The following is a 27,689-nucleotide window of genomic DNA, read 5'->3' on the forward strand; positions in this document are numbered from 1 at the left end:
AAGGGAGGTAATCCAAATACAACGTTTTGGTTACTTCCCTTACACTGCTTTTAAATTATGTTTAAAGAAATGCATATTTATAAAGGAAGACCAGTAAAAATATCTGCAAATGTTTTCATCTTTTTTTTTTACAAAAAAATCCATATGAAAGATTTGACACTATATTTTTATTAATTCTATTATAAAATAGATTAAGTTAGCACTATGGTAAATTTAAATGGGTAATTATGGTTTCCAACTCCATTAGAAATTTGAATTGAGATTATGACCATATCTTGAGGGAAAGAATTTTTTGGGGGGAAAAAGGGGGGGGGGATAAAAAGAAATTGTGGGGGGCCAATTTTTTCTCATTTCAGATTTCAGAAATTAAAAAGAATTATTCTTCAAATATTATTTTTTTTTCAAATTTCAAATATTGAAAAATTTCAAGAAGTAATCTTTAATTGCACAGTATGGCGCATTAGATTTGTAAAATCTTTGATCACATTTATTTATTTGTTATGCCGAATCTAACAGTGTATTTAGATTTTTAATTTTGGGTCCAGTTTTCAAATTGGTCTACATTAATGTCCAAAGGGTCCAAAATTAAACTTTGTTTGATTTTAGCAAAAATTGAATATATGAGGTTCTTTGATATGCTGAATCTAAACATGTATTTAGATTTTTGATTTTTGGCCCAGTTTTCAAGTTGGTCCAAATTGGGGTCCAAAATTAAACTTTGTTTGATTTCAACAAAAATTGAATATATGGGGTTCTTTGATATGCTGAATCTAACCATGTATTTAGATTTTTTATTTGTGGACCCCGTTATCTAATTGGTTCATATTGAGGTCAAAAGGGTCCAAAATTAAACTTTGTTTGATTTCATCTAAAATTGAATTATTGGGGTTCTTTGATATTCCAAATCTAACCGTGTATTTAGGTTTTTAATTTTGGGTCCTGTTTTTTAAATTGGTCTACATTGAGGTCCAAAGGGTCCAAATTAAACTTAGTTTGATTTTAACAAAAATTGAATTCTTGGGGTTCTTTGATTTGCTGAATCTAAACATGTGTTTAGATTTTTGATTATGGGCCCAGTTTTCAAGTTGGTCCAAGATAGGGTCCAGTATTTAAACTTTGTTTGATTTCAACAAAAATTGAATATATGGGGTTCTTTGATATGCTGAATCTAAACATGTATTTAGATTTTTGATTATGGGCCCAGTTTTCAAGTTGGTCCAAATTGGGGTCCAAAATTAAACTTTGTTTGATTTCAACAAAAATTGAATATATGAGGTTCTTTGATATGCTGAATCTAACCATGTATTTAGATTTTTTATTTGTAGGCCCCGCTATCAAATTGGTTCATATTGAGGTCAAAAGGGTCCAAAATTAAACTTTGTTTGATTTCATCGAAAATTGAATTATTGGGGTTCTTTGATATGCCAAATCTAACCGTGTTTTTAGATTTTTAATTTGGGTCCCGTTTTTTAAATTGGTCTTCATTGAGGTCCAAAGGGTCCAAAATTAAACTTAGTTTGATTTTAACAAAAATTGAATTCTTGGGGTTCTTTGATATGCTGAATCTAAACATGTGTTTAGATTTTTGATTATGGGCCCAGTTTTCAAGTTTGTCCAAGTTGGGGTCCAAAATTAAACTTTGTTTGATTTTAACAAAAATTGAATATATGGGGTTCTTTGATATGCTGAATCTAACCATGTATTTTGATTTTGGACATTGGACCATAATAGGTAAATTAAAAAAATTCAAGTTCTTAGACCACATTCTTTCTGTGTCAGAAACCTATGCTGTGTCAAATATTTAATAACAATCCAAATTCTGAGCTGTATCAAGCTTGAATGTTGTGTCCATACTTGCCCCAACTGTTCAGGGTTCGACCTCTGCGGTCGTATCAAGCTGCGCCCCAGCGAAGCATTTTATTAAAACATTTATTAGATTCATAAACCATTCTGGATTTTTACCAAACTTGGACAGAAGCTTCTTACAATCAAAAGATAGTATTTATAAAAAAAAATTTAATAATTTTTTCCCCATTTTTGTTGAGCCTTTGACTAGCAGCAAAAGTAGTCTGGTTCCGCTAGTTTCCAGACAATAACTTGTGTTTAAGTGTATGGATCTCTCTGAAATTGTACTACAAGGTTCCATACCACAAAGGAAAGGCTGGGATTGAGTTTGGGGGTAATTGCCCCAAACGTTTAGAAATTAGGGGCCAAAAACAAGCATTTTTCTAGTTTCAAGACAATAACTTGTGTTAAAGTTTATAGAACTCTCTGAACTTGTTCATTTTTCCTGAAAAGAAAATAATCTTCATAATTTCAAAAAAAAATTGGGGGAGGGGGTGGGGGGGAATTTTTTTTCTTCAAATTTTTGTGAGGGTTCATATTTTTATATGCCCGTTTACGGGACGTATTATGGTATACTGTTGACCGTCTGTCCGTCCGTCGTCAACATGTCGGACATTAACTCAAAAAAGCTTTAACCAATATGCATGAAACTTTGGTGAGATGTTTATATCTATTGACGTGAGCTTTTCATTTTTTATAAATTTCAGATTTACCGTTTCCAAGTTTTGGGGTTTTATTCATTAAAAAAGGGGGGATTTTCCATTTTTCTGACAATAACTCAAGAATGCTTTCACCAACTTGCAAGAAATTTTGGTGAATTGTTTATATCTATTGGATTTTTATAAATTTTAGATTTAACGTTTCCGAGTTACAGGGTTTTATTCATAAAAAAGAGAGATTTTCCAGTTTCGGACAATTACTAAAAAATCCTTTCAGCAGTTCTCATGAAACTTTGGTGAATTGTTTATATCTGTTGATGTAAGCTCCCTTTAGAATTTTATAAATTTTAGATTTTACATTTCTGAGTTATGGGGTTTTATTCATTAAAAAAGGGGGGATTTTCCAGTTTTTAGACAATAACTCAAAAATGCTTTCAGCAGCTCTCATGAAACTTTGGTGAATTATTTATAGTTATTACATTGGTTGCAATGAATTACATTGATTTTCCAGTGAAATAAAAACCGATAATTTCACATGTGAAATAAACGTGGTTATTTCACTCCTCTGACGTCACACAACAATAGGCGTTGTCAAGACATCGATAACGTCGGATCAAAACAAATTGTGAATGCGTAGAAAAAGATATAGTTCCTTACATTTTCTACTTTATTTCATAAAAAAGCCATTTGCCAATGTAATAAAAAGAATAACTAATCAAAGAATTCAAATATCGAAAAATATTCAACTCGTGACCGAATAACACTGATAATTAACTCATGCACTACGCGCATTCGTGACTTAATGTGTTGTTCAGTCACTCGTTGAATATTTTTCTCTATTTGAATTCTTCTGTTAGTTATTCTATAATTATTGATGTAATCTCCCTATTGATTTTCATAAATTTCAAATATGACATTGAGAAGAAATTGAACTTTTTTTGTTTATAGTCTGACAACAGATTTACTAAGTATTGCGCAACAGCACAGGGTATTGCACAACAGCAAGAAATCTTTAATTGAATATAAATTCAATTCATAAAGCCAATTTCAAGTCCTAAGACTACATTTATTCAGAAACCAATAATATGTCAAATATTTAATTACAATCCAAATTCAGACCCGTTTCAAGCTTGAATATTGTTTCCATTTTTGCCCCAACTGTTCAGGGTTGGACCTCTGCGGGCGTATCCAGCTGCGCTCAGCGAAGCAGTGTTTCAAAAACAAATTTTTAAAGAGGTACTAAAACGCTATAATCATGTTTGTCTTATTCTAAAGTTCGTAATTAACGTTTAAGAATGCAAAAAACCCGATAAAATTTCATCTTGTAATTATGGAGATATTTGCAAATTACTGTCAGTTTATCATTTGAACACCTGAACGATTTAGTAAAACATGCCACTACAACGCACTACTTATACCCAACGGAAGTAACGCACAGTGGGTAACCCTGATCAAATACGTGTGTTATATCGTATGCAAACAGATCACGGCTTGCTAAATTAAAAAAAACAGTGTTGAAATATAACGGTGACAATTATTACATTGAGAATATTGATAACCATTTATCGAGGCTTGATAATCTCATAAATATTTTAATCAAATGTTTATAATTAGAAAAGTATTGAAAAACCAAAAGCACAAATCAACCTTTTTTTCTATAAAATATTAACATGTGCATCCTAAAGTGGCCGTAGAAGCAGAAGTAGAACCGTGCATGTTATTTTCCATGGTTGAAAACGGCATTCAAAATAAGACACTCCCAACACGTGCTTCCAAAAGACGACGGAGTTCGATTTTTTCTGAGCTACAAAAAAATAAAAATTCTCTTTCTTACGACTTTAGTTGGCTACAGCAGCATTTCAAAATTATATAAGTTTATTCTCCAGATAATGTGAAGAATTGAGAACTGTCAGTCACAGTAATCTGCTTGACTGGTTTAGCAAAAACCTGAATATGTATTGATCAAGCTATTTCATTAAAAATGAAATACTGGATAGACTTGTAATTAACCTATACGGAGATTTGAAAATCAAACAAAATTTTAAAATGGAAATCAGTACAAGTATATATGATTGTCATAGTCCTTGGACCTTATGTAAAAATATTGCTATATGTGTCATATATACTAAAGTTATATCAGATCCCAGCATCATGAGCATAGTCCTACCTACGGACGAATGTAGGATAGAAAGTCACAGTACAAAAATTCAAAATTCAGTTTTTAGTGGGTTGAAATGTAGAAAACATTTGTCAAAATAATTTTTGTATTTTTTCTAGAACTTTTATATATATGGCAACTTTGTAAACAAAATTTATTCTGAAAAATCAATAATAAAAAATAATTGTAAAGATAACAATTTGTCAAAGTGGCTTGGTACTTAAATGGTTTCATTATGACATAGTGCCAATAAATATATCCTTTTCATGCATAAAATTTAACATCTATTCATCACTCTAGGTTTAAATGAACTATTTCATAAATTGAAAAATGAATATATGCAAGTAACCAAAAAAACAATTGTAGAAATTTTTCCTATGTTTTCAAACAAAACTAAACAAATAGTATGTGTGACTTTTGTATTATCAAATTTGTTACTTTCTGTCCTGTAACTTTCAGTACGTTTGTCATCACAGGCCTATGATACCATTGATATAAAATCTTTAGAAAAAGGGGTGCGCATTCCAAAATAACTTGTGTCCTAAATCCTGAGTGTTATGATCACACCAATTTTTTTTTTAAATAAAAAAAAAATATACCATACTGCTTTTAAAATATTGAACTTTTCTTTCATTCGAAATTTAAGCAATGACAAATAAATAACCAAACAAGAAAAATATTAATCCTCTCAATCACCTTTTGATCCTAATAATTAAAAGTCTGCACTTTGATACTACTGATAAGTAAACATCCTGTATACAGTAAGGTAATAAAGATCAAACGGTAGCTATTATCCCTCCAATCAGGTAATTAACAACTTGGCCATGCAGAAATGCCACCTGTTGTTTATAAAGTGATAAACTTTATACTTTGATAATTAACATTATTAAAAAGGTATTACACATACCCGGTTTTTAACTGGCAATTAATTATTATTATTACATGGAACAGAAGCCTCTACCGTCATATCTTGTCAAGATGTTATGCATCTTTACGTACATGTAAATATAAACTATATTTTTTCAAGACTCAATATTTTTTTTTTAATTAATAGCTAGATTAATAATATATTGACCGTCAATTTGTCTCAGTTCTACGATCAGGAACAATGTTTTCAGTTGAAAACTCAATGTTGAATTATCCCAACCCCATCCCCCCTTTTTCTGTTGAAACACGTTATAAATACACATCCCTTCTGAAACATATTTTGTTCCTTTTGACAAATTGGCCATAATGAAGAATGAGCCTTGAATGGGTAGTGAAATTTATTGGCAGTGCTTTAAGTCAACGATCAGAAGAAAGTTCATTTATTAAACAACGAGAAGTGACCCACAGTGCGTCACTTCCGGTGGATTTGGTTTTAGTGCTGTTTCCGGAAGTAGCGTTGATTGGATTTTCCCAAAGGTAAAAATAGTTGAACTTTCCACGCTATTATCTCCATAATTAGTGGACCAAATTGCTTCTGTTTTTTTGCATTTTTTATAATTATTTAGAACTTTTAGATAAGAATAACTTGTTATGTGCGTTTTAGTACCTCTTTAAGATCTTTGACCACATTTATTTTGTGTCAGAAACCTATAATATGTCAAAAATTTGATCACAATCCAAATTCAGACAGTATCAAGCTTGAATATTGTGTCCAAACTTGCCCCAACTGTTCAGGGTTCGACTTCTGCGGTCGTATCAGGTTGCACTTGGCGAAGCATTTTATTAAGTTATCTGACTGCATTTATTCTATGCCAGAAATCTATAATGTGTCAAATGTTTAATCACTATCCAAATTCAGAGCTGTATCAAGCTTGAATGTTGTGTCCATACTTGCATGAACTGTTCAGAGTTCGACCTCTGCAAGTTGTATCCAGCTGCTCCAGGCGGAGCGCATTTTTATACGACCACAAAACATTTTGTGGTCGTATATTGGTATCACATCATCGTCAACTGAAGACATTTGGTTTCCGGACAATAACTTTAGTATAAGTAAATAGAAATCTATGAAATTTAAACACAAGGTTTATAACCACAAAAGGAAGGTTGGGATTGATTTTGGGGGTTATGGTCCTAACAGTTAAGAATTAGGGGCCAAAAAAGAGCCCCAATAAGCATTTTTCTGGTTTCCAGACAATAACTTGTGGAATGGTGTATGAATCTCTCTGAAATAATACCACAAGTTTCCATACCACAAAGGGATGGTTATAATTGACTATGGGGGGTTATGGCTCAAACCGTTTAGGAATTAGGGGCAAAAAATGGGGAAAAACAAAGGTTTCCTGGTTAATGGACAATTTAAAAGCAGTGTACGGGAGGTAATCCAAACACATTTAAAGTGCAATGTTGTGTATGTTTGGATTACCTCCCTTAGACTGCTTTGAAATTATGTATAAAGAAATTTTGTATTGTCTTGAGGTGATTAGCTGTCAATTTATTCTTAGAAGTTACTATTAAAGGAATATTAATTTTAGCAATGATTATGTATGTCATTTTCTATTTTAAGACTTTTATGATGTATTTAAATTGGTAATTATGGTTGCAAACTCTATTGGAAATTTGAATTGAGATTATGACCATATCTTGAGGGAAAGAATTTTTTTTTGGAAGAAAAGTGGAGGGTTAGGGGTGAAAAAAAAATTTAGGGGGGAGGGGGGTAAAAAAAGAAATTGTGGGGTGCAATTTTTTTTTTTCATTTCAGATTTCAGAAATTAAAAAGAAAATTTCTTCAAATATTATTTTTTTGGCAAAAAAAAGGAGGGGGGGGGGGTTCAATAAGCAACAGCATAGTGTATTTCACAAAAGCTAAAAAAATAGGGGAAAGGGGGAGGGGGGGGGGGGGCAAAAAATTGAATATAAATTCAAATCGTATAACCAATTCTAAGTTCTTAGACTACAGTTATTCGGTGTCAGAAACCTATTATGTGTCAAATATTTAATAACAATCCAAATTCAGTCCTGTATCAAGCGCGAATATTGTGTCCATTTTTGCCCCAACTGTTCAGGGTTGGACCTCTGCGGTCGTATCCAGCTGCGCTCAGCGAAGCATTTTATTTTTTATCTGAAAGCATATTATTAGAGCTATCTTCTCATATTTTATCTTAAAATTCTATGGGGAAGTTTTCTTTTCATCACAAAAAATTGGGTTTTCCATGCATAATCTATACTAAATCTGACAATTTTGCAAAACTTGTCACGTGAAAAAAAGCCCAGTGAACCATACTTTTTATTATATTTTTGAAAAAAAAGATGATATATATATATAAACTATATTTTGACAAATTATTAAAAAATTCTATGGATTTTAATTTAGACCCCAATCTACCATGTCTACCTTTATATAATAATAATGATTTTTACTTAAAAGTGGCCATGTTGAAGATGCAGGTGAGAGACACAGGCTCTTTAATTCACCTTACGCACTAGTCTACTAGAAAATGGTGGATCAATGTCTGAAAAGTAAAATCACAAAAATACTGAACTTCGAGGAAAATTCTAAAAGGAAAGTCCCTAATGACCACATCATTAAACACTAGCACATGCATATGTCCTTCCTTTACCAAAGACAGGCAAAATATATCAAAGGGACATTTTTACATGGAAGTCGAAAATAAACTGACCAGGATATTGAAATATTTTGATAATTTCAGGTCTATTTCATCAATGTGGTTAACTTTAGCATCAGTATAATAACAAAAAAAGAAACACTCAAATTACACTGAAGCCTAGCACCTCTAAATTTATGCCTGTACAAATATGTACATGATACAAAGTTAACATTATAAAAAGGGAACAGACATCAAGTGAAAACATGTGTGTTAGGGCCTAAATTATAAACTCAATGTTGCTTTTTTAGCTTTGAAAATGGATTCGTGGGATCCAAGAAGAGATGACTTTGATAACAAACAGTTCAACTCATATGACAGAGGACCAGGAAGAAACATCCGAAAGAATCAGGATAAGAAGTATGTGACAGTAATTACAGAGTTGGAGTCAGGTTTTTATACGCCCGTTTACGGGACGTATTATGGTATACTGTTGACCGTTTGTCCGTCCATCCGTCGTCAACATGTCAGACATTAACTCAAAAAAGCTTTATCCAATATGCATGAAACTTTGGTGAATTATTCATATCTATTGACGTGAGCTCCCTTTTGTTTTTTATAAATTTCAGATTTACCGTTTCCAAGTTTTGGGGTTTTATTCATTAAAAAAGGGGGATACTGCAGTTTTCCGACAATAACTCAAGAATTCTTTCACCAACTTGCAAGAAATTTTGGTGAATTGTTTATATCTATTGACATGAGCTCCCTTTTGGATTTTTATAAATTTTAGATTTAACGTTTCCTAGTTACAGGGTTTTATTCATAAAAAAAGGGGGATTTTCCAGTTTTTGGACAATAACTGTAAAATGCTTTCAGCAGTTCTCATGAAACTTTAGTATTGTTTATATCTGTTGATGTAAGCTCCCTTTAGAATTTTATAAATTTTAGATTTTACATTTCTGAGTTATGGGGTTTTATTCATTAAAAAAGGGGGGATTTTCCAGTTTTTAGACAATAACTCAAAAATGCTTTCAGCAGTTCTCATGAAACTTTGGTGAATTATTTATAGCTATTGATGTAATCTCCCTATTGATTTTCATAAATTTCAAATATGACATTGAGAAGAAATTGAGCTTTATGTGTTTTTAGTCTGACAACAGATTTACCAAGTATTGTGCAACAGCACAGTGTATTGCACAACAGCAAGAAATCTTTAATTGAATATAAATTCAATTCATATAACCGATTTCAAGTTCTTTGACTACATTTATTCAGAAACCTATAATATGTCAAATATTAAATTACAATCCAAATTCAGACCTATATCAAGCTTGAATATTGTGTCCATTTTTGCCCCAACTGTTCAGGGTTGGACCTCTGCGGGCGTATCCAGCTGCGCTCAGCGAAGCAGTTTATTATTTATGCCCCCGCCGTAGCTCTAACAGTTAAGTTTGCCTCAACCAAATGTTATGAAACTTAAACACAATGCTTATTTCCACAAAACACAGATCAAGTTTGAATTTGGGTGGCGTCACTTTTACTGTTCTAGAGTTATGCCCCTTTACAAATGGAAAAATTGCTGAATTTTTCGTTTCCGTTCTCTAACTTTAGTTTGCCTCAACCAAATGTTATGAAACTTATACACAATGTTTATTACCACAAAACACAGATCAAGTTTGAAATTGGGTGGTGTCACTTATACCGTTTTAGAGTTATGCCCCTTTACAAATGGAAAAATTGCTGAAATATTCGTTTCTGTTCTCAAACTTTAGTTTGCCTCAACCAAATGTTATGAAACTTATGCACAATGCTAATTACCACAAAACTCAGATCAAGTACAAATTTGGGTAGTGTTACTTTTACAGTTCTTGAGTTATGTGCCTTTATAACGTGATATGCAAGTGGGGGCATCATCTGTGTCCCATGGACACATTCCCCATTTATTTTTTTTGCACTTCACTTTTGTTGAAGAATTTTCTTATTGATATTATTCAAGTAATGATAGAATAAATATTCAGATGTTTAATTTTCAATACAATGAATTGCAAAGAGAAATACAATGTTGTAAGTATCTTTTAATAGATGTGGTAAAACTTCATTGCTTATTTTGTAAGACATACATTTTGTTCGAGTACATGAAGCAACCCCAGAAAATACTGAATTTCATTCACTTGTTCAATGTTGCAGATTTCTGCTTCTCAAACATAAAGTTCAGCATACATTTGGGAGTCCAGTCTTCACTTAGATATATATGTATTGTATTTTAGATGTTTAATAAAAAAATATTCACCCAAAAAGGGCAAAATTTGTGATAAGGCCAATAAAAATATGTCTGTTTCCTACCTCTAACTTCTAAGTTTGATTGCTGACCCTTCAAATTTTATTGCCAAATCAAAAAAGAATGCAAGAAATAGTGTTTTGTGTTATTTGAGTAGACTGAATACTATTTTTGCTGAATTATTCAGTCTAAGTTGAAAGAAGATTGACTAAAATCAAGTGAAAAAGTTTTGAAATTACATATGTACATGTACCATAAATCATGCAGAAATTACCAGATATGTTGTTTAAATTGGGATAAAAAAAACAGTAAAGGTGCTAAAGAAGAGTTCACAGTTCTTGCTCATGCAAAAGGAAAAATCAAGAACAAAGGTTAAGGTTTCAGTGGTCTCAGACTTAAAACAAAACCTTGTGCTCTTCTGAGAGTCTGAGTTAGTTTTTCATTATACACTGTCTGTGAACTGTTTTCTTTCATAGACATATTATGATCATGCTATCAATGTATATCATATCCAAAGAACAGTGTTAATTTTAGATACAAGAACTCAAGCACAGACCTGCAAATCAGTGTTGACTAATTTTTGCACCTTTTGTTTGCGGTATACCATCTTTTTCGCAAGTTTATTGTTTTCTGTTTGGTATTAAATTAATAAATAAGATCCATTTGGTTACATCTGGTGATCCGTTTATTTGGCAATCGCCAATGGCAGTCAGCAGGGTTTAAGAACATCCGTTGTTCGACCTGCTAGTCAAATGCATTTTGTTAGAATAAACTTTTTCACTTTTTTGGTCTTTTGGAAAATGTTGTTTGTGCTGTATTTAGACCCCTCTACAAAGAAATTTGTTTTGCATGCACACATATAAAAATTGCAGTTTTTATCCAACACAATCATAGGTTTGAACGTTGTTTTCAATTTAGACTTGTTTGTATTGTATTTAAGATATATAGTTTTGTTGGAAAGTTGAAGCCTTTAAAGCTGAAATTCTGGTTCATTTTAATTTGAAACTGCTGTAGTTTTTATTAAACCTTAATCTGTCATTTAATTTTGCAGAGAAGGGGTCCAATTGTATATTACAGGCATACCTAAAGAACTGTCAGATGTAAGTATTTTAGACTACTATAGGTTCTATAAAACCAATACAATGTTTTTGTTTGATGTTTGCTACTTTTTTTTTAGTCCGAAAAATGCAAAGATATATGGGTATCTTTTGTCTATGTCCCCAGAATGTTAATCATAGGGTAAGTGGTATCAGCATTAGATAAGTTACAGCTATAAAGCTATCATAAAAAAAAATCCAGTTATGAGACCAGCTGAAAATCTTCAAATCTCCATTTGTGACTTGACAATTTTGTCACATGTCTGCCAGTGTTTCCTACCTGTCCATTCAAATAAGAAAGTATTTCCTGTTAATTGTTCTATTTTGCAATGCTTTTATTTAATTTGTGTGTATAACTACCCCCGTAAAAAAGGTGTTTCCAGTTGCCCAACTGACCCTAATTTATATGCTCCAACCCTAACTTTTCTTTTTCAAAAAAATTAAATTACAAATTGGTAATTTTCGTAGTGATAGAAAAAAATCTCTTTCAACATATCCCAAAATTGCTGTTATCGTGAAAAAAAAGCTCTTCCCTTAGCATGTCTCAAAATCAAATGCACTATTGTAAAAGCATTTTTGTGACGGTGAATGATCATAAACAAATGGCAGGCTTAAGGTAACCGGTACGTAAATGGATGGATGATCTCTCAAAATTTTATGAAATTTTGCACAAAAAATGCTCATGAACATTGAAAAATGTTATGTACAACTTAATACTTTCTAAAATATATCAAATAAAACATCTGGAAAATAGTATTATAAATGTAAAGAATGCACGTAAATATCGTGAAAAAGTTCAGCAATTTTGACTTAAAATTAACATTCTTGAAATCCTGTCCTACGAATTTTCTTTAAAAATCATATTATTGTTGCTGAAATTTGAGAATCACTTTCCTATTTTGCTATCAATTTTATAGGATGGTCTATCAAACCTGTTTAGTAGAGCTGGAAACGTATTACATGCAAAGATGATGGTATCTAAACGAGCAGACTTAAAGAGCACCTTTGGGTAAGTTGATATGTTGACTGTTTTGACAGCAAATTTGGAGGGGTAACCAATAGTTGAGACAAATGAAATTGAGTTTATCATTAGCTGCGTAACCGTAGCTCTTAGGTCCTTATGTTATTTTTGGACTTTTTGCGGACCATAGAGCTACAGATTTTTCCTATTTCAAAACGTTCAGAATTGCGACCTAGGTTCAGGTTGCACTTATTTCCCAAAAATGTATTGTTTATCGTCCATGCAAGGCTTGTCAATATATATAGTTAGTTTCGTTAGACATTTTTCTAGGATATGACGTATCTATTTTTGAATATTCATTTCCTTCACACTATTATCTAATTATTCCCATTTGTATACATTCTCGGCCTATTTTGCTCAGCCATATTGAATCTCGTAGTGACGTCACAAAAAACAAGAAAAGATAACTCTTGGAAGAAAGCACGTGTTGGTTTGTTTACGTTGTCTTTTATTTTATTTTCATGACTTTTTGAATGAAATAACTTGTCATTAAAGTTAAATACTAACGGAAATAATAATTTTTCCCAGCAATTTAAATATTTCGTATGAATTAATGTTGTAAAGCCTTCAAAACACTCAATTCTCGCTTAGAAATAAGTAAACAAACCAACACGTGTTTTATTAAAAGAGTTATCTTTTCTTGTTTTTCGTAGGCGTTCCTCACCTCCAACATAGGAGATCGAGGATATTAGAGTTATCTTTTCTTGTTTTTCGTGACGTCACTACGAGATTCAATATGGCTGAACAAAATAGGCGGAGAATGTATACAAATGGGAATAATTAGATAATAGTATTAAGGAAATGAATATTCAAACATAAATAGGTACGTCATATCCTAGAAAAATGTCTAACGAAACTAACTATATATATTGACAAGCTTTGCATGGACGATAAACAATAAATTTTGGGGAAATAAGTGCAACCTGAACCTGGGTCACAATTCTGAACGTTTTGAAATAGGAAAAATCCGTAGCTCTATGGTCCGCAAATAGTCAAAAAATAACATAAGGACCTAAGAGCTACTGTTCCGCAGCTAGTTTATCATATGCCCTGCATACGATAGTATGATGCATTATGTTTTTGGGTCTGTGTGTCAGTCCCTTGTAAAGTTAGTTTTGAGTAGTCTACCATGAATTTGTGGTCACTTCAACTATAGTCTTATTTATGATGAAGGCTTAAATATATGGGAAGCTTCTGACTTAAGATTTATCAGTTCAATGGACATTTTATAATGTTTTTGACCCGTCCGTCAGTCCGTCAGTCCTGTTTCTTGTCAACGCAACTCCTCTCAAACCACAAAACAGAATTTCACGAAACCTTTTTAGATAATAAGGACATACTATGTAGTTGTGCATATCGACAGGAAATTACGATTCAATTCTTTTTCTAGGAGTTACGCCCCTTTGAACTTATTTACTTTAATGTACTACTGCAACAGTTTGTCATCGCAACTCCTCTCAAACCACACAACAGAATTTCATGAAACCTTTCTAGATAATAAGGACATACTATGTAGATGTGCATATTGACAGGAAATTAGGATTCATTTTTTTTTCCAGGAGTTACGCCCCTTTGAACTTATTTGCCCAATATACTACTGCAACCTTTTGTCATCGCAACTCCTCTCAAACCACACAACAGAATTTCATGAAACCTTTTCAGATAATAAGGACATACTACGTAGATGTGCATTTCGATAGGAAATTACGATTCATTTTTTTTCCAGGAGTTACGCCCCTTTGAACTTATTTGCCCAATATACTACTGCAACCTTTTGTCATCGCAACTCCTCTCAAACCACACAACAGAATTTCATGAAACCTTTTCAGATAATAAGGACATACTACGTAGATGTGCATATCGACAGGAAATTACGATTCAATTTTTTTCCAGGAGTTACGCCCCTTTGAACTTATTTGCCCAATATACTACTGCAACCTTTTGTCAGCACAACTCCTCTCAAACCACACAACAGAATTTCATGAAACTGTGTAGATAATAAGGACATACTATGTAGATGTGCATATTGACAGGAAATTACGATTCAATTTTTTTTTCTGATACAATTTTTTTTTTTTACAATTATGTTATTTCTCCAATGACAATGTGGGGACCTGGGGTATGAGAGCGCGCTCACTAAGGTTCTTTCATTGTGATTGTGCAGGCAGAGCAAAATGTCCTAAACAAATATTGTTTCTTTTTATTGACTTTCCTGATTTTCATTATGAGACAGATTACCGTCTTTAGGTGTGTATAAAACGCACTCATGCATAGCACACACTCCCTTTTTCACCCTTGAAACTTGAGAAAAAAAGTTTCTTCTTATGCTTTACACGCAAGGACTTTCTGGAAAAATCCAAACTTGAAACTCGGTAAAATGCGACCATTGAAAATGATTTCTTTTTCGGGGACAAATTGAACTTCAGTCCTGGTTGATTACAGGATAATGAAAACATTGTTGCAGAATAAATAAATTAGCAAATGATGTTTGATTCTTTATTGTTTCCACAGATGTGTTTGATTGAGAACAACAGGAAGGGTTAAATCGGGAAGTTGTTTAAATGCAAATCGTAGTCGGTGAATCTTGTACGGAATTCGGATTCATTATGAATATTCTTTAATACACAATAAATAAATAGATTGTAATATTTATGTTGATAAATTAGATTTAAAATAAATATTAACCTCTGCTAATTTCATTTATTGTTTGTTGGTAATCATTGAATCGTTAAATCCAGATTATCACACTCTTATTGATAATCAATTGGGAAGTCTAATCGTTGTCAAAACAAAACAAAATGACAGATTCACTATGTTCCTCAATCAAATTTGTACAGGTATTAAAATGGCATTTTAAAAACATGCTTACAATTTATGATTTGTATGAGGATGTCACGAAAGTCAAAACTTATAAAATCATCACTTTATTCAACTTCATAATGTTAAAGTCACATGACATGTGATCACCTGATACTACGAATTTAAAAACAATGGCGGTCACTATCATCAAACAAGCGTGTTTTATTCAATTTTCGTACATTCACCTTCTGTATTCCTTGTTAGAACATATCAAAAGTAAGTTATAAACTCGAGAATCACCTACACTTATTTGGCCATTGACAGAATCATCTCTAATTCGGATATATGAAAGTACAACTTCCGGGCGGCAACATAGAACAGAGACAAGAAAACGCAAAAAACATAACTACTAAAGCATTTAAATGATTTTTATTATACGACCGCAAAAAAATTTTACGGTCGTATATTGGTATGACGTTGGCGTCGTCGTCGTCGTCCGAAGACACATTAGTTTTCGCACTCTAACTTTAGTTTAAGTGAATGGATCTCTATGAAATTTTACCATAAGGTTCGTTACCACAAAAGGAAGGTGGGGATTGATTTTGGGGGTTATGGTTCCAACAGTTAAGGAATTAGGGGCCAAAAATAAGCATTTTTGTAACTTCCAGACATAACTTGTGTGTTAGTGAATGGATCTCTCTGACATTGCACCACAAGGTTCCATATCACAAAGGGAATCCTGGGATTGATTTTGGGGGTAATTGCCTCCAAATTTTACGAATTAGGGGCCAAAAAGGGGCAAAAAATAAGCATTTTTCTAGTTTCATGACAATAACTTGTGTGAAAGTGTATGGATCTCTCTGACATTGTACCACAAGGTTCCATATCACAAAGGGAATGCTGGGATTGATTTTGGGGGTAATTGCCTCCAAATTTTAGGAATTAGGGGCCAAAAAGGGGCCAAAAAACAAGCATTTTTCTAGTTTCATGACAATAACTTGTGTGTAAGTGTATGGATCTTTATGAAATTGTACTGCAAGGTTTCATATCACAAAGGGAAAGCTGGGTTTGAGTTTGGGGTAATTGCCAAAAACGTTTAGGAATTTGGGGCCAAAAAGGGGCCAAAAAACAAGCATTTTTCTAGTTTCCAGACAATAACTTGTGTTCAAGTGTATGGATCTCTCTGAGATTGTACTGCAAGGTACCATACCACAAAGGGAAGGCTGGGATTGAGTTTGGGGGTGATGAATCATAAGGGGGTTCAAAAAATTGGGGGGGGGGGGATTTTTTTTTCCTTTTTTTTCTTTAAAATTTTCCATTTTAAATTGGTTATTTCTGATTTATATATAAAAGCAAATAATAATGATATGGTTTGAATAGGTAAATTAAACATTTTTAAGTTCTTAGACCACATTCATTCTGTGTCAGAAACCTATGCTGTGTCAAATATTGAATTACAATCCAAATTCAGTGCTGTATCAAGCTTGAATGTTGTGTCCATATATACTTGCCCCAACTGTTCAGGATTCGATCTCTGCGGTCGTATCAAGCTGTGCCCCAGCGGAGCATTTTATTGGCATATAACATTACAAATCATATACTAGAAGGTACAAATATACGTTTAAAACATAACAACAATCAATTTGTTTTGCAAGGAAAATATTTTCTTCCTGACCACCTGGTTTCATGGCCGACTTCCGTATCTGAAAAAAAGTCTAAAAATCAATGTATGCATACTTAATACGCACCCCCCTTCTCAGAAATCTATCCCAGGGTAAAGTTCTGCGTACTATACACACCTAAAGATGGTAATTTAGTAAGTCCAATCTACCTATAGATCACATGAGTCTTTAGAGTTCAGTTTCTGCTCTTTCAGTCAAAATCTTTGTTAAGTAGCAACAGTTATACTTATAAACACTAAATACTTTCACTACTTGAAAACACTAATTATTCTAAATTTTTGGAAAAAATTATATGCATCCATATATACACAAATCTATCTTATTTTCCTTCAGCCAATAAGATTTCTTTACTGAAGGAGCTGTCATTCGTAATTGGTCTTTGGTAAATTTTCTAAACACACTATCTTTCCTCCACCCAGCTGTGTGAAGAATAGAAGCTATTGGAATTCATCCACTAACATAGGAAGTAGCAGCTCCTCTAGTACTATGAGGTGTAAAGATTTTAATATCTATTCCAGCCAAAATTAAAACTTGTTTAATCCACTTGGCAATAGTACCCTTTTTAACAGGTTTATAAGGTTTTTGAAAACTCAAAAACAATTGAGTATTATTAAGTCTCAACTTATTTGTGCATCCTAAATATTCATGTAACGTATGAAACACGCAAATCCTAAAATCTGGCTTAAATGCTTCTATAAATATCTCTGGTAACTGATATCCAGGTCTAGTTTGCTTAAGCAAGTCTCTATATCTTATTTTAACAGAACATTTTTAATAGATATTAGAAATTTGGAACTTGATACGTGTATCAAGTTCCAAATTTCTAATATCTATTAAAATAATACTCTGCATTTTTAGCTCACCTGGTCCGAAGGGCCAAGTGAGCTTTTCTCATCACTTGGCGTTCGTCGTCCATTGTCCATTGAAAAGAAACGAGAATTTTGTAATAAAGCATTTAATTTTTAAATTTATCAGTATTAATTTGATATTGAATAAAAATAACTTATTAATATGGATTGGGTAAAATTATTGGTTTGAAAAATGATAAGAGCGCCCTCTACAATGTCAATAACAAACATGGCGGAACGTAAACAAACCACATCGCGAAATTGAAATTTTCTCTCTTATTTCTTGCTTATTGTACTCTATAGTCAGCACCCCTGCTGTCAGGGTCAATTTTGGAGAATAAAACCGCGGACTTTACAAGCCTTTTAACGGTATTGCCCTAAATAGTCAATTTTTAACAATTTTTCGTAAATTTTTGTAATCTTTTACAAAAATCTTCTTCTCTGAAACTACTGAGACAAATTTAACTATACTTGGCCATAATCATTATTAGGGTATCTAGTTTAAAAAAATTGTCCGATGACCCTGCCTTCCAACCATCATTGCCAACTTGGTTAAAAATAGAACATAGGGGTAAAATGCAGTTTTTGGTTTATATCTCTGAAACTAAAGCATTTACTGATTTAGAGCAAATCTGACAGGCAAAAATGTTCATCAGATTTAGATTTATCTGCCCTGAAATTTTCAGACGAATCCGACAACCCGTTGTTGGGTTGCTGCCCCTGAGTTAGTAATTTTACAAAAATTTTGCAGTTTTTATACGACCGCAAAAAAATTTTTGTGGTCGTATATTGGTATGACGTTGGCGTCGTCGTCGTCCGGCGTCGTCCGAAGACACATTGGTTTTCGCACTCTAACTTTAGTTTAAGTGAATGGATCTCTATGAAATTTTACCACAAGGTTCAATACCACAAAAGGAAGGTTGGGATTGATTTTGGGGGTTATGGTACCAACAGTAAAGGAATTAGGTGCCAAAAATAAGCATTTTTGTAACTTCCAGACATAACTTGTGTGTTAGTGTATGGATCTCTCTGACATTGTACCACAAGGTTCCATATCACAAAAGGAATGCTGGGATTGATTTTGGGGGTAATTGCCTCAAAATTATAGGAATTAGGGGCCAAAAAAGGGGCAAAAAACAAGCATTTTTCTAGTTTCATGACTATAACTTGTGTGTAAGTATATGGATCTTTCTGAAATTGTACTACAAGGTTCCATATCACAAAGGGAAAGCTGGGTTTGAGTTTGGGGGTAATTGCCCTAAACGTTTAGGAATTTGGGGCCAAAAAGGGGCCAAAAAACACATTTTTCTAGTTTCCAGACAATAACTTGTGTTCAAGTGTATGGATCTCTCTGAAATTGTACTGCAAGGTACCATACCACAAAGGGAAGGTGAGGATTAAGTTTGGGGGTGATGAATCATAAGGGGGTTCAAAAAATTTGGGGGGGGGATTTTTTTTTTTTTCCTTTTTTTTTTCTTTTAAAATTTTCCATTTTAAGTTGGTTATTTCTGATTTATATTTAAAAGCAAATAATAATGATATGGTAGGAGATACACACCAAACAGGATGTGTAAATTATTATATAATAAGTATTGTGCAATAGCAAGAAATTTTCAATTGCACAGTATTGCACAATAGCAAGAAATCTTCAATTGCACAGTATTGCGCAATAGCAAGAAATCTTCAATTGCACAGTATTGCGCAATAGCAAGAAATATCCAATAGCACAATATTGCGCAATAGCAAGAAATTGTCAATTGTACAGTATTGGGCAATAGCAAGAAATATTTAATTGCACAGTATTGTGCAAAAGAAGATACTTCGTATAAATTGCTTATTTCTTGACCAATTTCAATGGGGTTTTATTCTTGAATTCTTGGGGTTCTTTAATATGCTGAATCTAACCGTGTATTTAGTTTTTGGATTTTGGGCCCCGTTTTTAAATTGGTTCACATTGAGGTCCAAAGGGTCCAAAATTAAACTTTGTTTGATTTCATCAAAAATTGAATTATTTGGGTTCTTTGATATGCCGAATCTAACCGTGTATTTAGATTCTTAATTTTTGGTTCCATTTTCAAATTGGTCTACATTAAGGTCCAAAGGGTCCAAAATAAAACTTAGTTTGATTTTAACAAAAATTGAATTCTTAGGGTTCTTTGATATGCTGAATCTAAACATGTATTTAGATTTTTGATTATGGGCCCAGTTTTCAAGTTGGTCCAAATCGGGGTCCAAAATTAAACTTTGTTTGATTTCAACAAAAATTGAATATATGGGGTTCTTTGATATGCTGAATCTAACCATGTATTTAGATTTTTGATTTTTGGGCCCCGTTATCAACTTTGTCCACATTGATGTCAAAAGGGTCCAAAATTAAACTTTGTTTGATTTCATCAAAAATTGAATTCTTGGGGTTCTTTGATATGCTGAATCTAACCATGTATTTAGATTTTGGATATTAGACCATAATAGGTGAATGTCCAATTTAAAATTTTTAAGTTCTTAGACCACATTCATTCTGTGTCAGAAACCTATGCTGTGTCAAATATTTAATCACAATCCAAATGCAAAGCTGTATCAAGCTTGAATGTTGTGTCCATACTTGCCCCAACTGTTCAGGGTTCGACCTCTGCGGTCGTATCAAGCTGCGCCCTGCGGAGCATTTCATTTGTTATTATCTTAGATATCATTATAATATCTAATATCTAATACTATTAATTATGATTTTAACCTTATTTTACATGATTTCCAAAGCATCAGTAAATACAGGTGAGCGACACAGGCTCTTGAGAGCCTCTAGTTTGAACTTGTCAATGCTAATAACATGGCCAATTTAAATGTTAACTTTTTTATGCCCCCGCCTTTTTGATTTCCATTCTCTAACTTGAGTTTGCCTCAACCAAATGTTATGAAACTTATACACAAAGCTTATTACCATAAAAACACAGATCAAGTTTGAATTTTGGTGGCGTCACTTTAACCGTTCTAGAGTTATGCCCCTTTATAAATGGAAAAATTGCAAAATATTTAGTTTTGTTTCTCTAACTTAAGTTTGCCTCAACCAAATGTTATGAAACTTATACACAATGCTTATTACCACATAATACAGATTAGGTATGAAATTTGGTGGTGTCACTTTTACCATTCTTGAGTTATGTCCCTTTGTCAACATAAAAATTGCTGAATTTTTCATTTCTGTTCTCTAACTTTAGTTTGTCTCAACCAAATGTTATAAAACTTATACACAACCGTTCTAGAGTTATGCGTGTTTACAAATAGAAAAATTGCTGAATTTTTAGTTTCTGTTCTCTACTTTAGTTAGCCTCAACCAAATGTTATGAGACTTACACCCAATGCTTATTACCACAAAACTCAGATCAAGTTCAAATTTGGGTAGCGTCACTTTTACTGTTCTTCAGTTATGTCCCTTTATAACTATATGATATGCCATCGGGGGCATCATCTGTGTCCACATGTGGACACTATCCACATTTATTAATGAAATATCTTTAACTGGTTTCTAAGTCTTAAATAGACTTAAAACAATTTCTACATTCCAAGTACAATTATATTTTGGTAAGACAGGTTTTCTGTTAAATATCCACTTCATAAATTGTTTCACATGAAAATGTTTTCCAATTTGCACATTAGAAATTAAGTAAACAAAACTAGATACTACTGATTTAGCAGTATTAACGGCACTATATCCTAAACCATTCATATGCAATTCTAACAAAAATTTTAACACATTGTTTACAGATGGATCAAATTGATCAGTTTTTTCTTTGTCACTAAAAAGCAGCCATATTTTGATATATGTCCCATACTGTTTTTTTTGTAGAATCTCTCCATGAATTGATGATGATGATGTCGGCAGCCTCTGCTGATACTCCTCTCTCACACATTTTATTCTGGAGATCTTGAAAGCCACCAATCTCATGTCTTTTATGCCCCCGCAACTGGGGGGCATATTGTTTTACCCCTGTCCGTCCGTCATTCCGTACCGCCCATTATGGGTATATAGTTATTCCACATAACTCCTCCTACAGTTTGAATGCTAGGAAGTTTTCACACTTTGTACATATATCGAAGGTGTGCATGTGGTCAGGGTTTTGATTTTTATTAATATTTGCTCTTTTGGGAGATAGTTGAACTTTGTCATTTTGGAGTATATACTCACATAAGAGGTGCATAGAGTTTCCGGATAACTCCACCTACAGTTAAAAATTCACAATTCTCTGGTCATACATATTTGTCAACTAATTTGTGTACCTCTTTGTTTTTATGATCAATGGCAGACTCCACCCCTTGATTTACAATTTTTGCAATCTCGTCATACACCGGCGATCCTAACTTTTGCTTCTTTGACAAAATGTTTTCAACTTTTTTCATTTTTGACATTTTCATAGGAACTTTCATCCTCTTTTCTGGTGGTTCCTTTGTCATTTCCTCCTCATCCTCCTGAGAGGATTCATAATCCCGTTCTGATTCTTCCTCAGAAATGCTATCATAAAATGTTTTTGGAGATTTGCCCCGATTATTGTTTGTTGTTATCAACTGTGTCGGCGCATTCGGATCAGCTGTTTTCTGAATAACACTAACAGCATTTTTAATTTCAATTACTGATTTGGTTAGCTCATTAATAGCTTTTTGTTGTTCCAAATAAAGTTTTTGGTTGTTTATTAATAGCTCATTGTATAGAGCTAACAAGTCTGGTCGTTGTTGATTAACTTCCACACTTGTAAAAGGCACATTATTAAGCTCCGCCCCCTTTTTAGCTCACCGGGGCCCGAGGGGCCCATGTGAGCTTATGCCATCACTTGGCGTCTGTCGTCGTCATCGTCTTCTGTTGTCTTCTGTGGTCGTAAACTATTTCAAAAATCTTCTCCTCTGAAACTACTGGGCCAAATACCTTCAAACTTTAACTAAATGTTCCTTAGGGTATCTAGTTTATAAATTGTATCTGAAGTTTTGATCCATCGACAAACATGGCCGCCATGGCTAAAAATAGAACATAGGGGTCAAATGCAGTTTTTGGCTTATATCTCAAAAACTAAAGCTTTTAGAGCAAATCTGACATGGGGTCAAATTGTTCAATTGGTCAAGATCTATCAGCTCTGAAATTTTTAGACGAATCGAACAACCCATTGTTGGGTTGCTGCCACCGAATTGGTAGTTTTAACAAAATTTTGCCGTTTTTTGTTATTATTTTGAATATTATTATAGATATATATAAACTGTAAGCAGCATTAATGTTCAGCAAAGTAAGATCTACAAAAAAGTTAATATGACCATAATTGTCAATTGACCCCTTAAGGAGTTATTGCCCTTTAAAGACAATTTTACACAATTTGTTCATCAAGTTTGCTAACATTGAAAAATCTTCTCCTCTGAAATACAGGTGAGCGATTCAGGCTCTTGAGAGCCTCTTGTTGTTTTTCTCAACTGTCGCTCGTTTCGGAACAGAATTTAAACAGATGGACTGATGATGATGGAGCTCCAGTATGAATCAACGGACGGGAACCATCATCCTTCACCACTATTGCCTGGTCTTGGAAAACATTGCAATTTTCCACCACCGGGTCCACAATAATAAATTCCTCTGCCATTGTTCTGAACTTCCTAAACTCACCAACGCAAAAACATCCAAACAAAGAAAAATGTTTACAAACATAATTTCAAATAAAGATTATTAATAACATCACTATAGTAAAACTTTCAAACTACGAACAATTCCTGACTATCCAAAAACATGACACGGGTTATGTTCTTCTCATATATTTTATGATGGTATAATACTAAACCCCTAACAGGAGGGATTGTGCCTGATATTCATATGATGAAGACATAATCTTTCAATCAGTTTAATTGAGGTCTGGAGCTGGCATGTCAGTAACTGCTAGTAGTCTGTTGTTATTTATGTATTATTGTCATTTTGTTTATTTTCTTTTGTTTCCTATTCTGACATCGGACTCGGACTTCTCTTAAACTGAGTTTTACTGTGCGTACTGTTGTACGTTTGTTTTTTCTGCATTGGCTAGAGGTATAGGGGGAGGGTTGAGATCTCGAAAAACATGTTTAACCCCACTGCATTTTTGCGCCTGTCCCAAGTCAGGAGCCTCTGGCCTTTGTTAGTCTTGTATCATTTTTAATTTTAGTTTCTTGTGCATAATTTGGAGTTTAGTATGACGTCCATTATCACTGAACTAGTATACATATTTGTTTAGGGGCCAGCTGAAGGACGTCTCCGGGTGCGGGAATTTCTCGCTGCATGGAAGACCCATTAGTGGCCTTCGGCTGTTGTCTGCTCTATGGTCGGGTTGTTGTCTCTTTGACACATTCCCCATTTCCATTCTCAATTTTACTAACATATATAAAAAAAAAATAATTTTGTCTCCTGAATAAAAAGTCTAACTTTGCATAACAAAGGATCAACCTCGTTCTGATTTGCATCATGTGATCATCTGTTCACTCATTTGATTTATAGGTAGAATGGACTTACTAAACAAATATTAATCTCTGCTAATTTTATTTATTGTTTGTTGGTACTCATTTAATCGTATAATCCAAATTATCACACTCTTATTGAATGTCAATTAGGAAGTCTAATCGTTGTCAAAACAATTCAATATTGACAGATTAATTTTGTTCCTTAATCTTATCTGTACAGTTTACAAGATGGTATTGACATGTCTGCAATTATGATTTGTATGAAGGTTTTTTTTTTAAAATGTTACAAAGTAAAAACGTGTTTAAAATTATCACTTTATTCAACTTTACAATTGTTAAAAAACACATGACACATGATCACCTGATACTACAAAAGTAAAAAAAAAACAATGGCGGTCGCTATCATCAAACGGGCGTGTTTCGTTCAATTTTCATACATTTACCTTCCGTTTTCCTTGTTAGAACACATATACAAAGTAAGTTATAAACTCGAGAAACAGTTACACCTACACTAATTTGGCCATTGATAGAATCCTTCATTTCTTATTTGGACATGATCAAATGCAACTTCCCGGCGGCAACGAAGAACACAAGAAAACGCAAAAAACAACTACTAAAGCATTTAAATGATTTTTATTTGCATTTATCATTACAAATCAGATTCAAGAAGGTACAAATATACATGTAAAACATAACAACAATCAAGTTTATGCTATGAAAATATTTTCCTTCAGACCACCTGGTTTCTTGATCAGAATTATTTGACCTGAAAAGAAAGTCTCAAGAACAGTATAGCCATACATAATACGCACCCCCCTTTCAGAAATCATTCCCAGAATAAAAACCAGTGTACTATACACACCGGTAAAACATTCAATTGAAAATCAAATTTCTAAGAAATTTATTCAAATTTTGCTTATAAAGAGATATCTCTGAAGTGATATGTTCTCCTTTAAAGGTGAAAAATAGTTTCCTGATAAAAAAAATTGGCCTTACAGATAAAGATCTATGGTATGATAATACTATGATTGTATATGTATTGATTCATATAAATGTTAGTTTGTATCTGTGAACATGGTTAAATGATGGTTTATATATATTACATATTAAGAGTTCTGCCCAGCTTTTGCAATTCACTGTTGCAGAATCTAACATCATGGGTAATATTTTCAATAATGTAAACAAAAACATTGGTTTACAGCATCCTTAACAGTGGTTATACGACCAATGCTGTAAAGTTGGTGTAGTTCATTATAGTAATTTACACATAATTTTTTCAAACGTTTTTCCAAAAGGTTTGTGACCATGTCTAATTTGGCCGAAGCAGAAGATGCCATACGTCAGTTGAATAAATTTGAATTGAGAGAACATACCCTAAAAGTTGCTATTGCTATGTCAGATGAGGACAGACAAAGGAGAAAGAACGAAAAACAGGTTTTTATGCAATTATTAAGAAAAAGTCATGCTAAAAGTTGCTGAGGTAGCTCTAACAACACAGATTTTTTTGTAACTGATATGGAAGTACATACTTTTATCTATATATATATGTTCAATGTAAAAAAAAACCAGATTTCTTGAAAACTAAAACTGAAGTTGTGTTCCTCGTCTAAGGTCACTCAGTTAATATCAGGGTAATGACACAGAAATGGATTCAACATGGATTTACCTAGAAGTATACACAAGACTTTTTTTATTTATCAAACAAAATATTTATTACAATAAAAACATATAAAATTTATCACTACCTACCCACATATAACTTTTGAGATATTTTACAGTACTCAATTTCCCATAAATATGTTGACTGCCAGGAAGTTAGAATTTGCAATGGAAAAATAGGTATCAGTACAAACATAAATTGTTCAAAAATGTTCTCCATAGTATCCTACCGGTTTCACTGTTTAACAGATCTTCAAGGATTATGGTTGCTTGCGACTTCGTCAGGGGTAACGTCCATCAGTGACATTATTATTTAGTACTTTCACTTTCGTTTTAAGTACCTACGTTGTGCTATATTATGACGTTCAGGACTAAATAATAATGTCACTGATGGACGTTACCCCTGACGACGTCGCCAGCAACCATATCCTTGAAGATCTGTTAAACAGTGAAACCAGTAGGATACTATGGAGAACATTTTTGAACAATTTGTTGTTGTAATAGACAAAATGTGAATATTCATATTGAATATAAATATTTGGTGCATTTTCAGCCTTACTTTTTTTTCCCTATTTTATGCACAGCGTGGACAAAATTCAAAACTTTTCAATATATATATATATATATATATATATATATATATATAATCAGTACAGTGTATATATATATATAACTACTCTAAATATCAGCACAACAATGTTAAATCTGCAAAAGCAAATTTTTGTTCTTCCCTCGGCGGGATTCGAATTCATGCTATTGGGATATTGAGACAACACCGCCTGCACTGTGTCCATCGCTCTAGACCACTCGGCCACCTAGACTGAACTAATAATTCAGCTGTGTTACCTTTCCGCATCAGTAGAGTCTAGAGTTGTAACACAGTACATGATATATTAGGCATGAAGATGGAATTGATTGCAGATTAGCTAAATATCTATCGTAAAGGATCGTATGATACAGTCACAGAAATAATTATTTTGATAAGTATGTCTAGACAAGTGACAACTCTACAACAGATCCATCCATTGTACACGGCTGAAAACACATATTATATTCATAACTACTCTAAATATCAGCACAACAATGTTAAATCTGCAAATTTGCGGAAGCAAATTTTTGTTCTTCCCTCGCCGGGATTCGAACTCATGCTATTGGGAGATCAAGACAACACCACCTGCACTGTGTCCATCGCTTTAGACCACTATATATATATATGAAATTGGATGTCTAGCATCAATTGGGCAAACTATCTACTATATTCTTTGAGAGAACATGTGTATATTGCATGTATATGAACCCTGCTTTATTTTATACCTTTACGCTATATAAAAATAAGATGTGTTATGATTGCCAATGAGACAGCTTACCACCAGAAACTGAATGTTGTAAAAGTTTGCAATTAAAGGTCACTGCATGGCCTTCAACAATGACTAAAACCCATACTGCATAGCAAGTTATAAAAGGCCTGACATAACAATTGTAAAACTATTCAAGCGAAAAAAATAATGGCCTGACCTATGAACAAAGCAATCATGCCTGATTATAAACATGCAACTCACAAGATAACAGTCCTCAGGAATGCATGTTTAGCCACACTTAAACAATAGTTGATGAAACCATATTGGTCAGTCTTTATTTCTCTTAATTGCAAGGTGCTAAAAAG

General features: G+C 33.1%; 2 protein-coding genes and 1 long non-coding RNA gene across 4 annotated transcripts in view; 2 read left to right on the plus strand and 1 right to left on the minus strand.

The window, feature by feature from the left end:
• LOC127733126 (TNFAIP3-interacting protein 2-like) overlaps window positions 1-27,689 on the minus strand; it is a 205,881-nt gene that overhangs the window by 52,069 nt on the left and 126,123 nt on the right. The window lies entirely within an intron of this gene.
• The window catches only part of LOC127733110 (tudor domain-containing 6-like), a 102,053-nt gene that overhangs the window by 20,298 nt on the left and 54,066 nt on the right, over window positions 1-27,689 (plus strand). For both annotated transcript variants that reach the window (XM_052242392.1, XM_052242393.1), the window contains exons 2-5: window positions 8,504-8,612; window positions 11,522-11,570; window positions 12,485-12,576; window positions 25,663-25,801. In XM_052242392.1, coding sequence (XP_052098352.1) covers window positions 8,512-8,612; window positions 11,522-11,570; window positions 12,485-12,576; window positions 25,663-25,801 — 381 coding nt within the window. In that variant the 5' untranslated portion in view covers window positions 8,504-8,511. The remainder of the gene's footprint in view (window positions 1-8,503; window positions 8,613-11,521; window positions 11,571-12,484; window positions 12,577-25,662; window positions 25,802-27,689) is intronic.
• On the plus strand, window positions 15,663-19,607 carry LOC127733196 (uncharacterized). Its single transcript, XR_007996888.1, has 2 exons — window positions 15,663-15,955; window positions 18,816-19,607. It is a non-coding gene; the product is annotated as an uncharacterized LOC127733196 (long non-coding RNA).

The sequence above is a fragment of the Mytilus californianus genome, unplaced genomic scaffold (genome assembly GCF_021869535.1).
Source record: "Mytilus californianus isolate M0D057914Y unplaced genomic scaffold, xbMytCali1.0.p SCAF_3, whole genome shotgun sequence".
Lineage (NCBI taxonomy): Eukaryota > Metazoa > Mollusca > Bivalvia > Mytilida > Mytilidae > Mytilus > Mytilus californianus.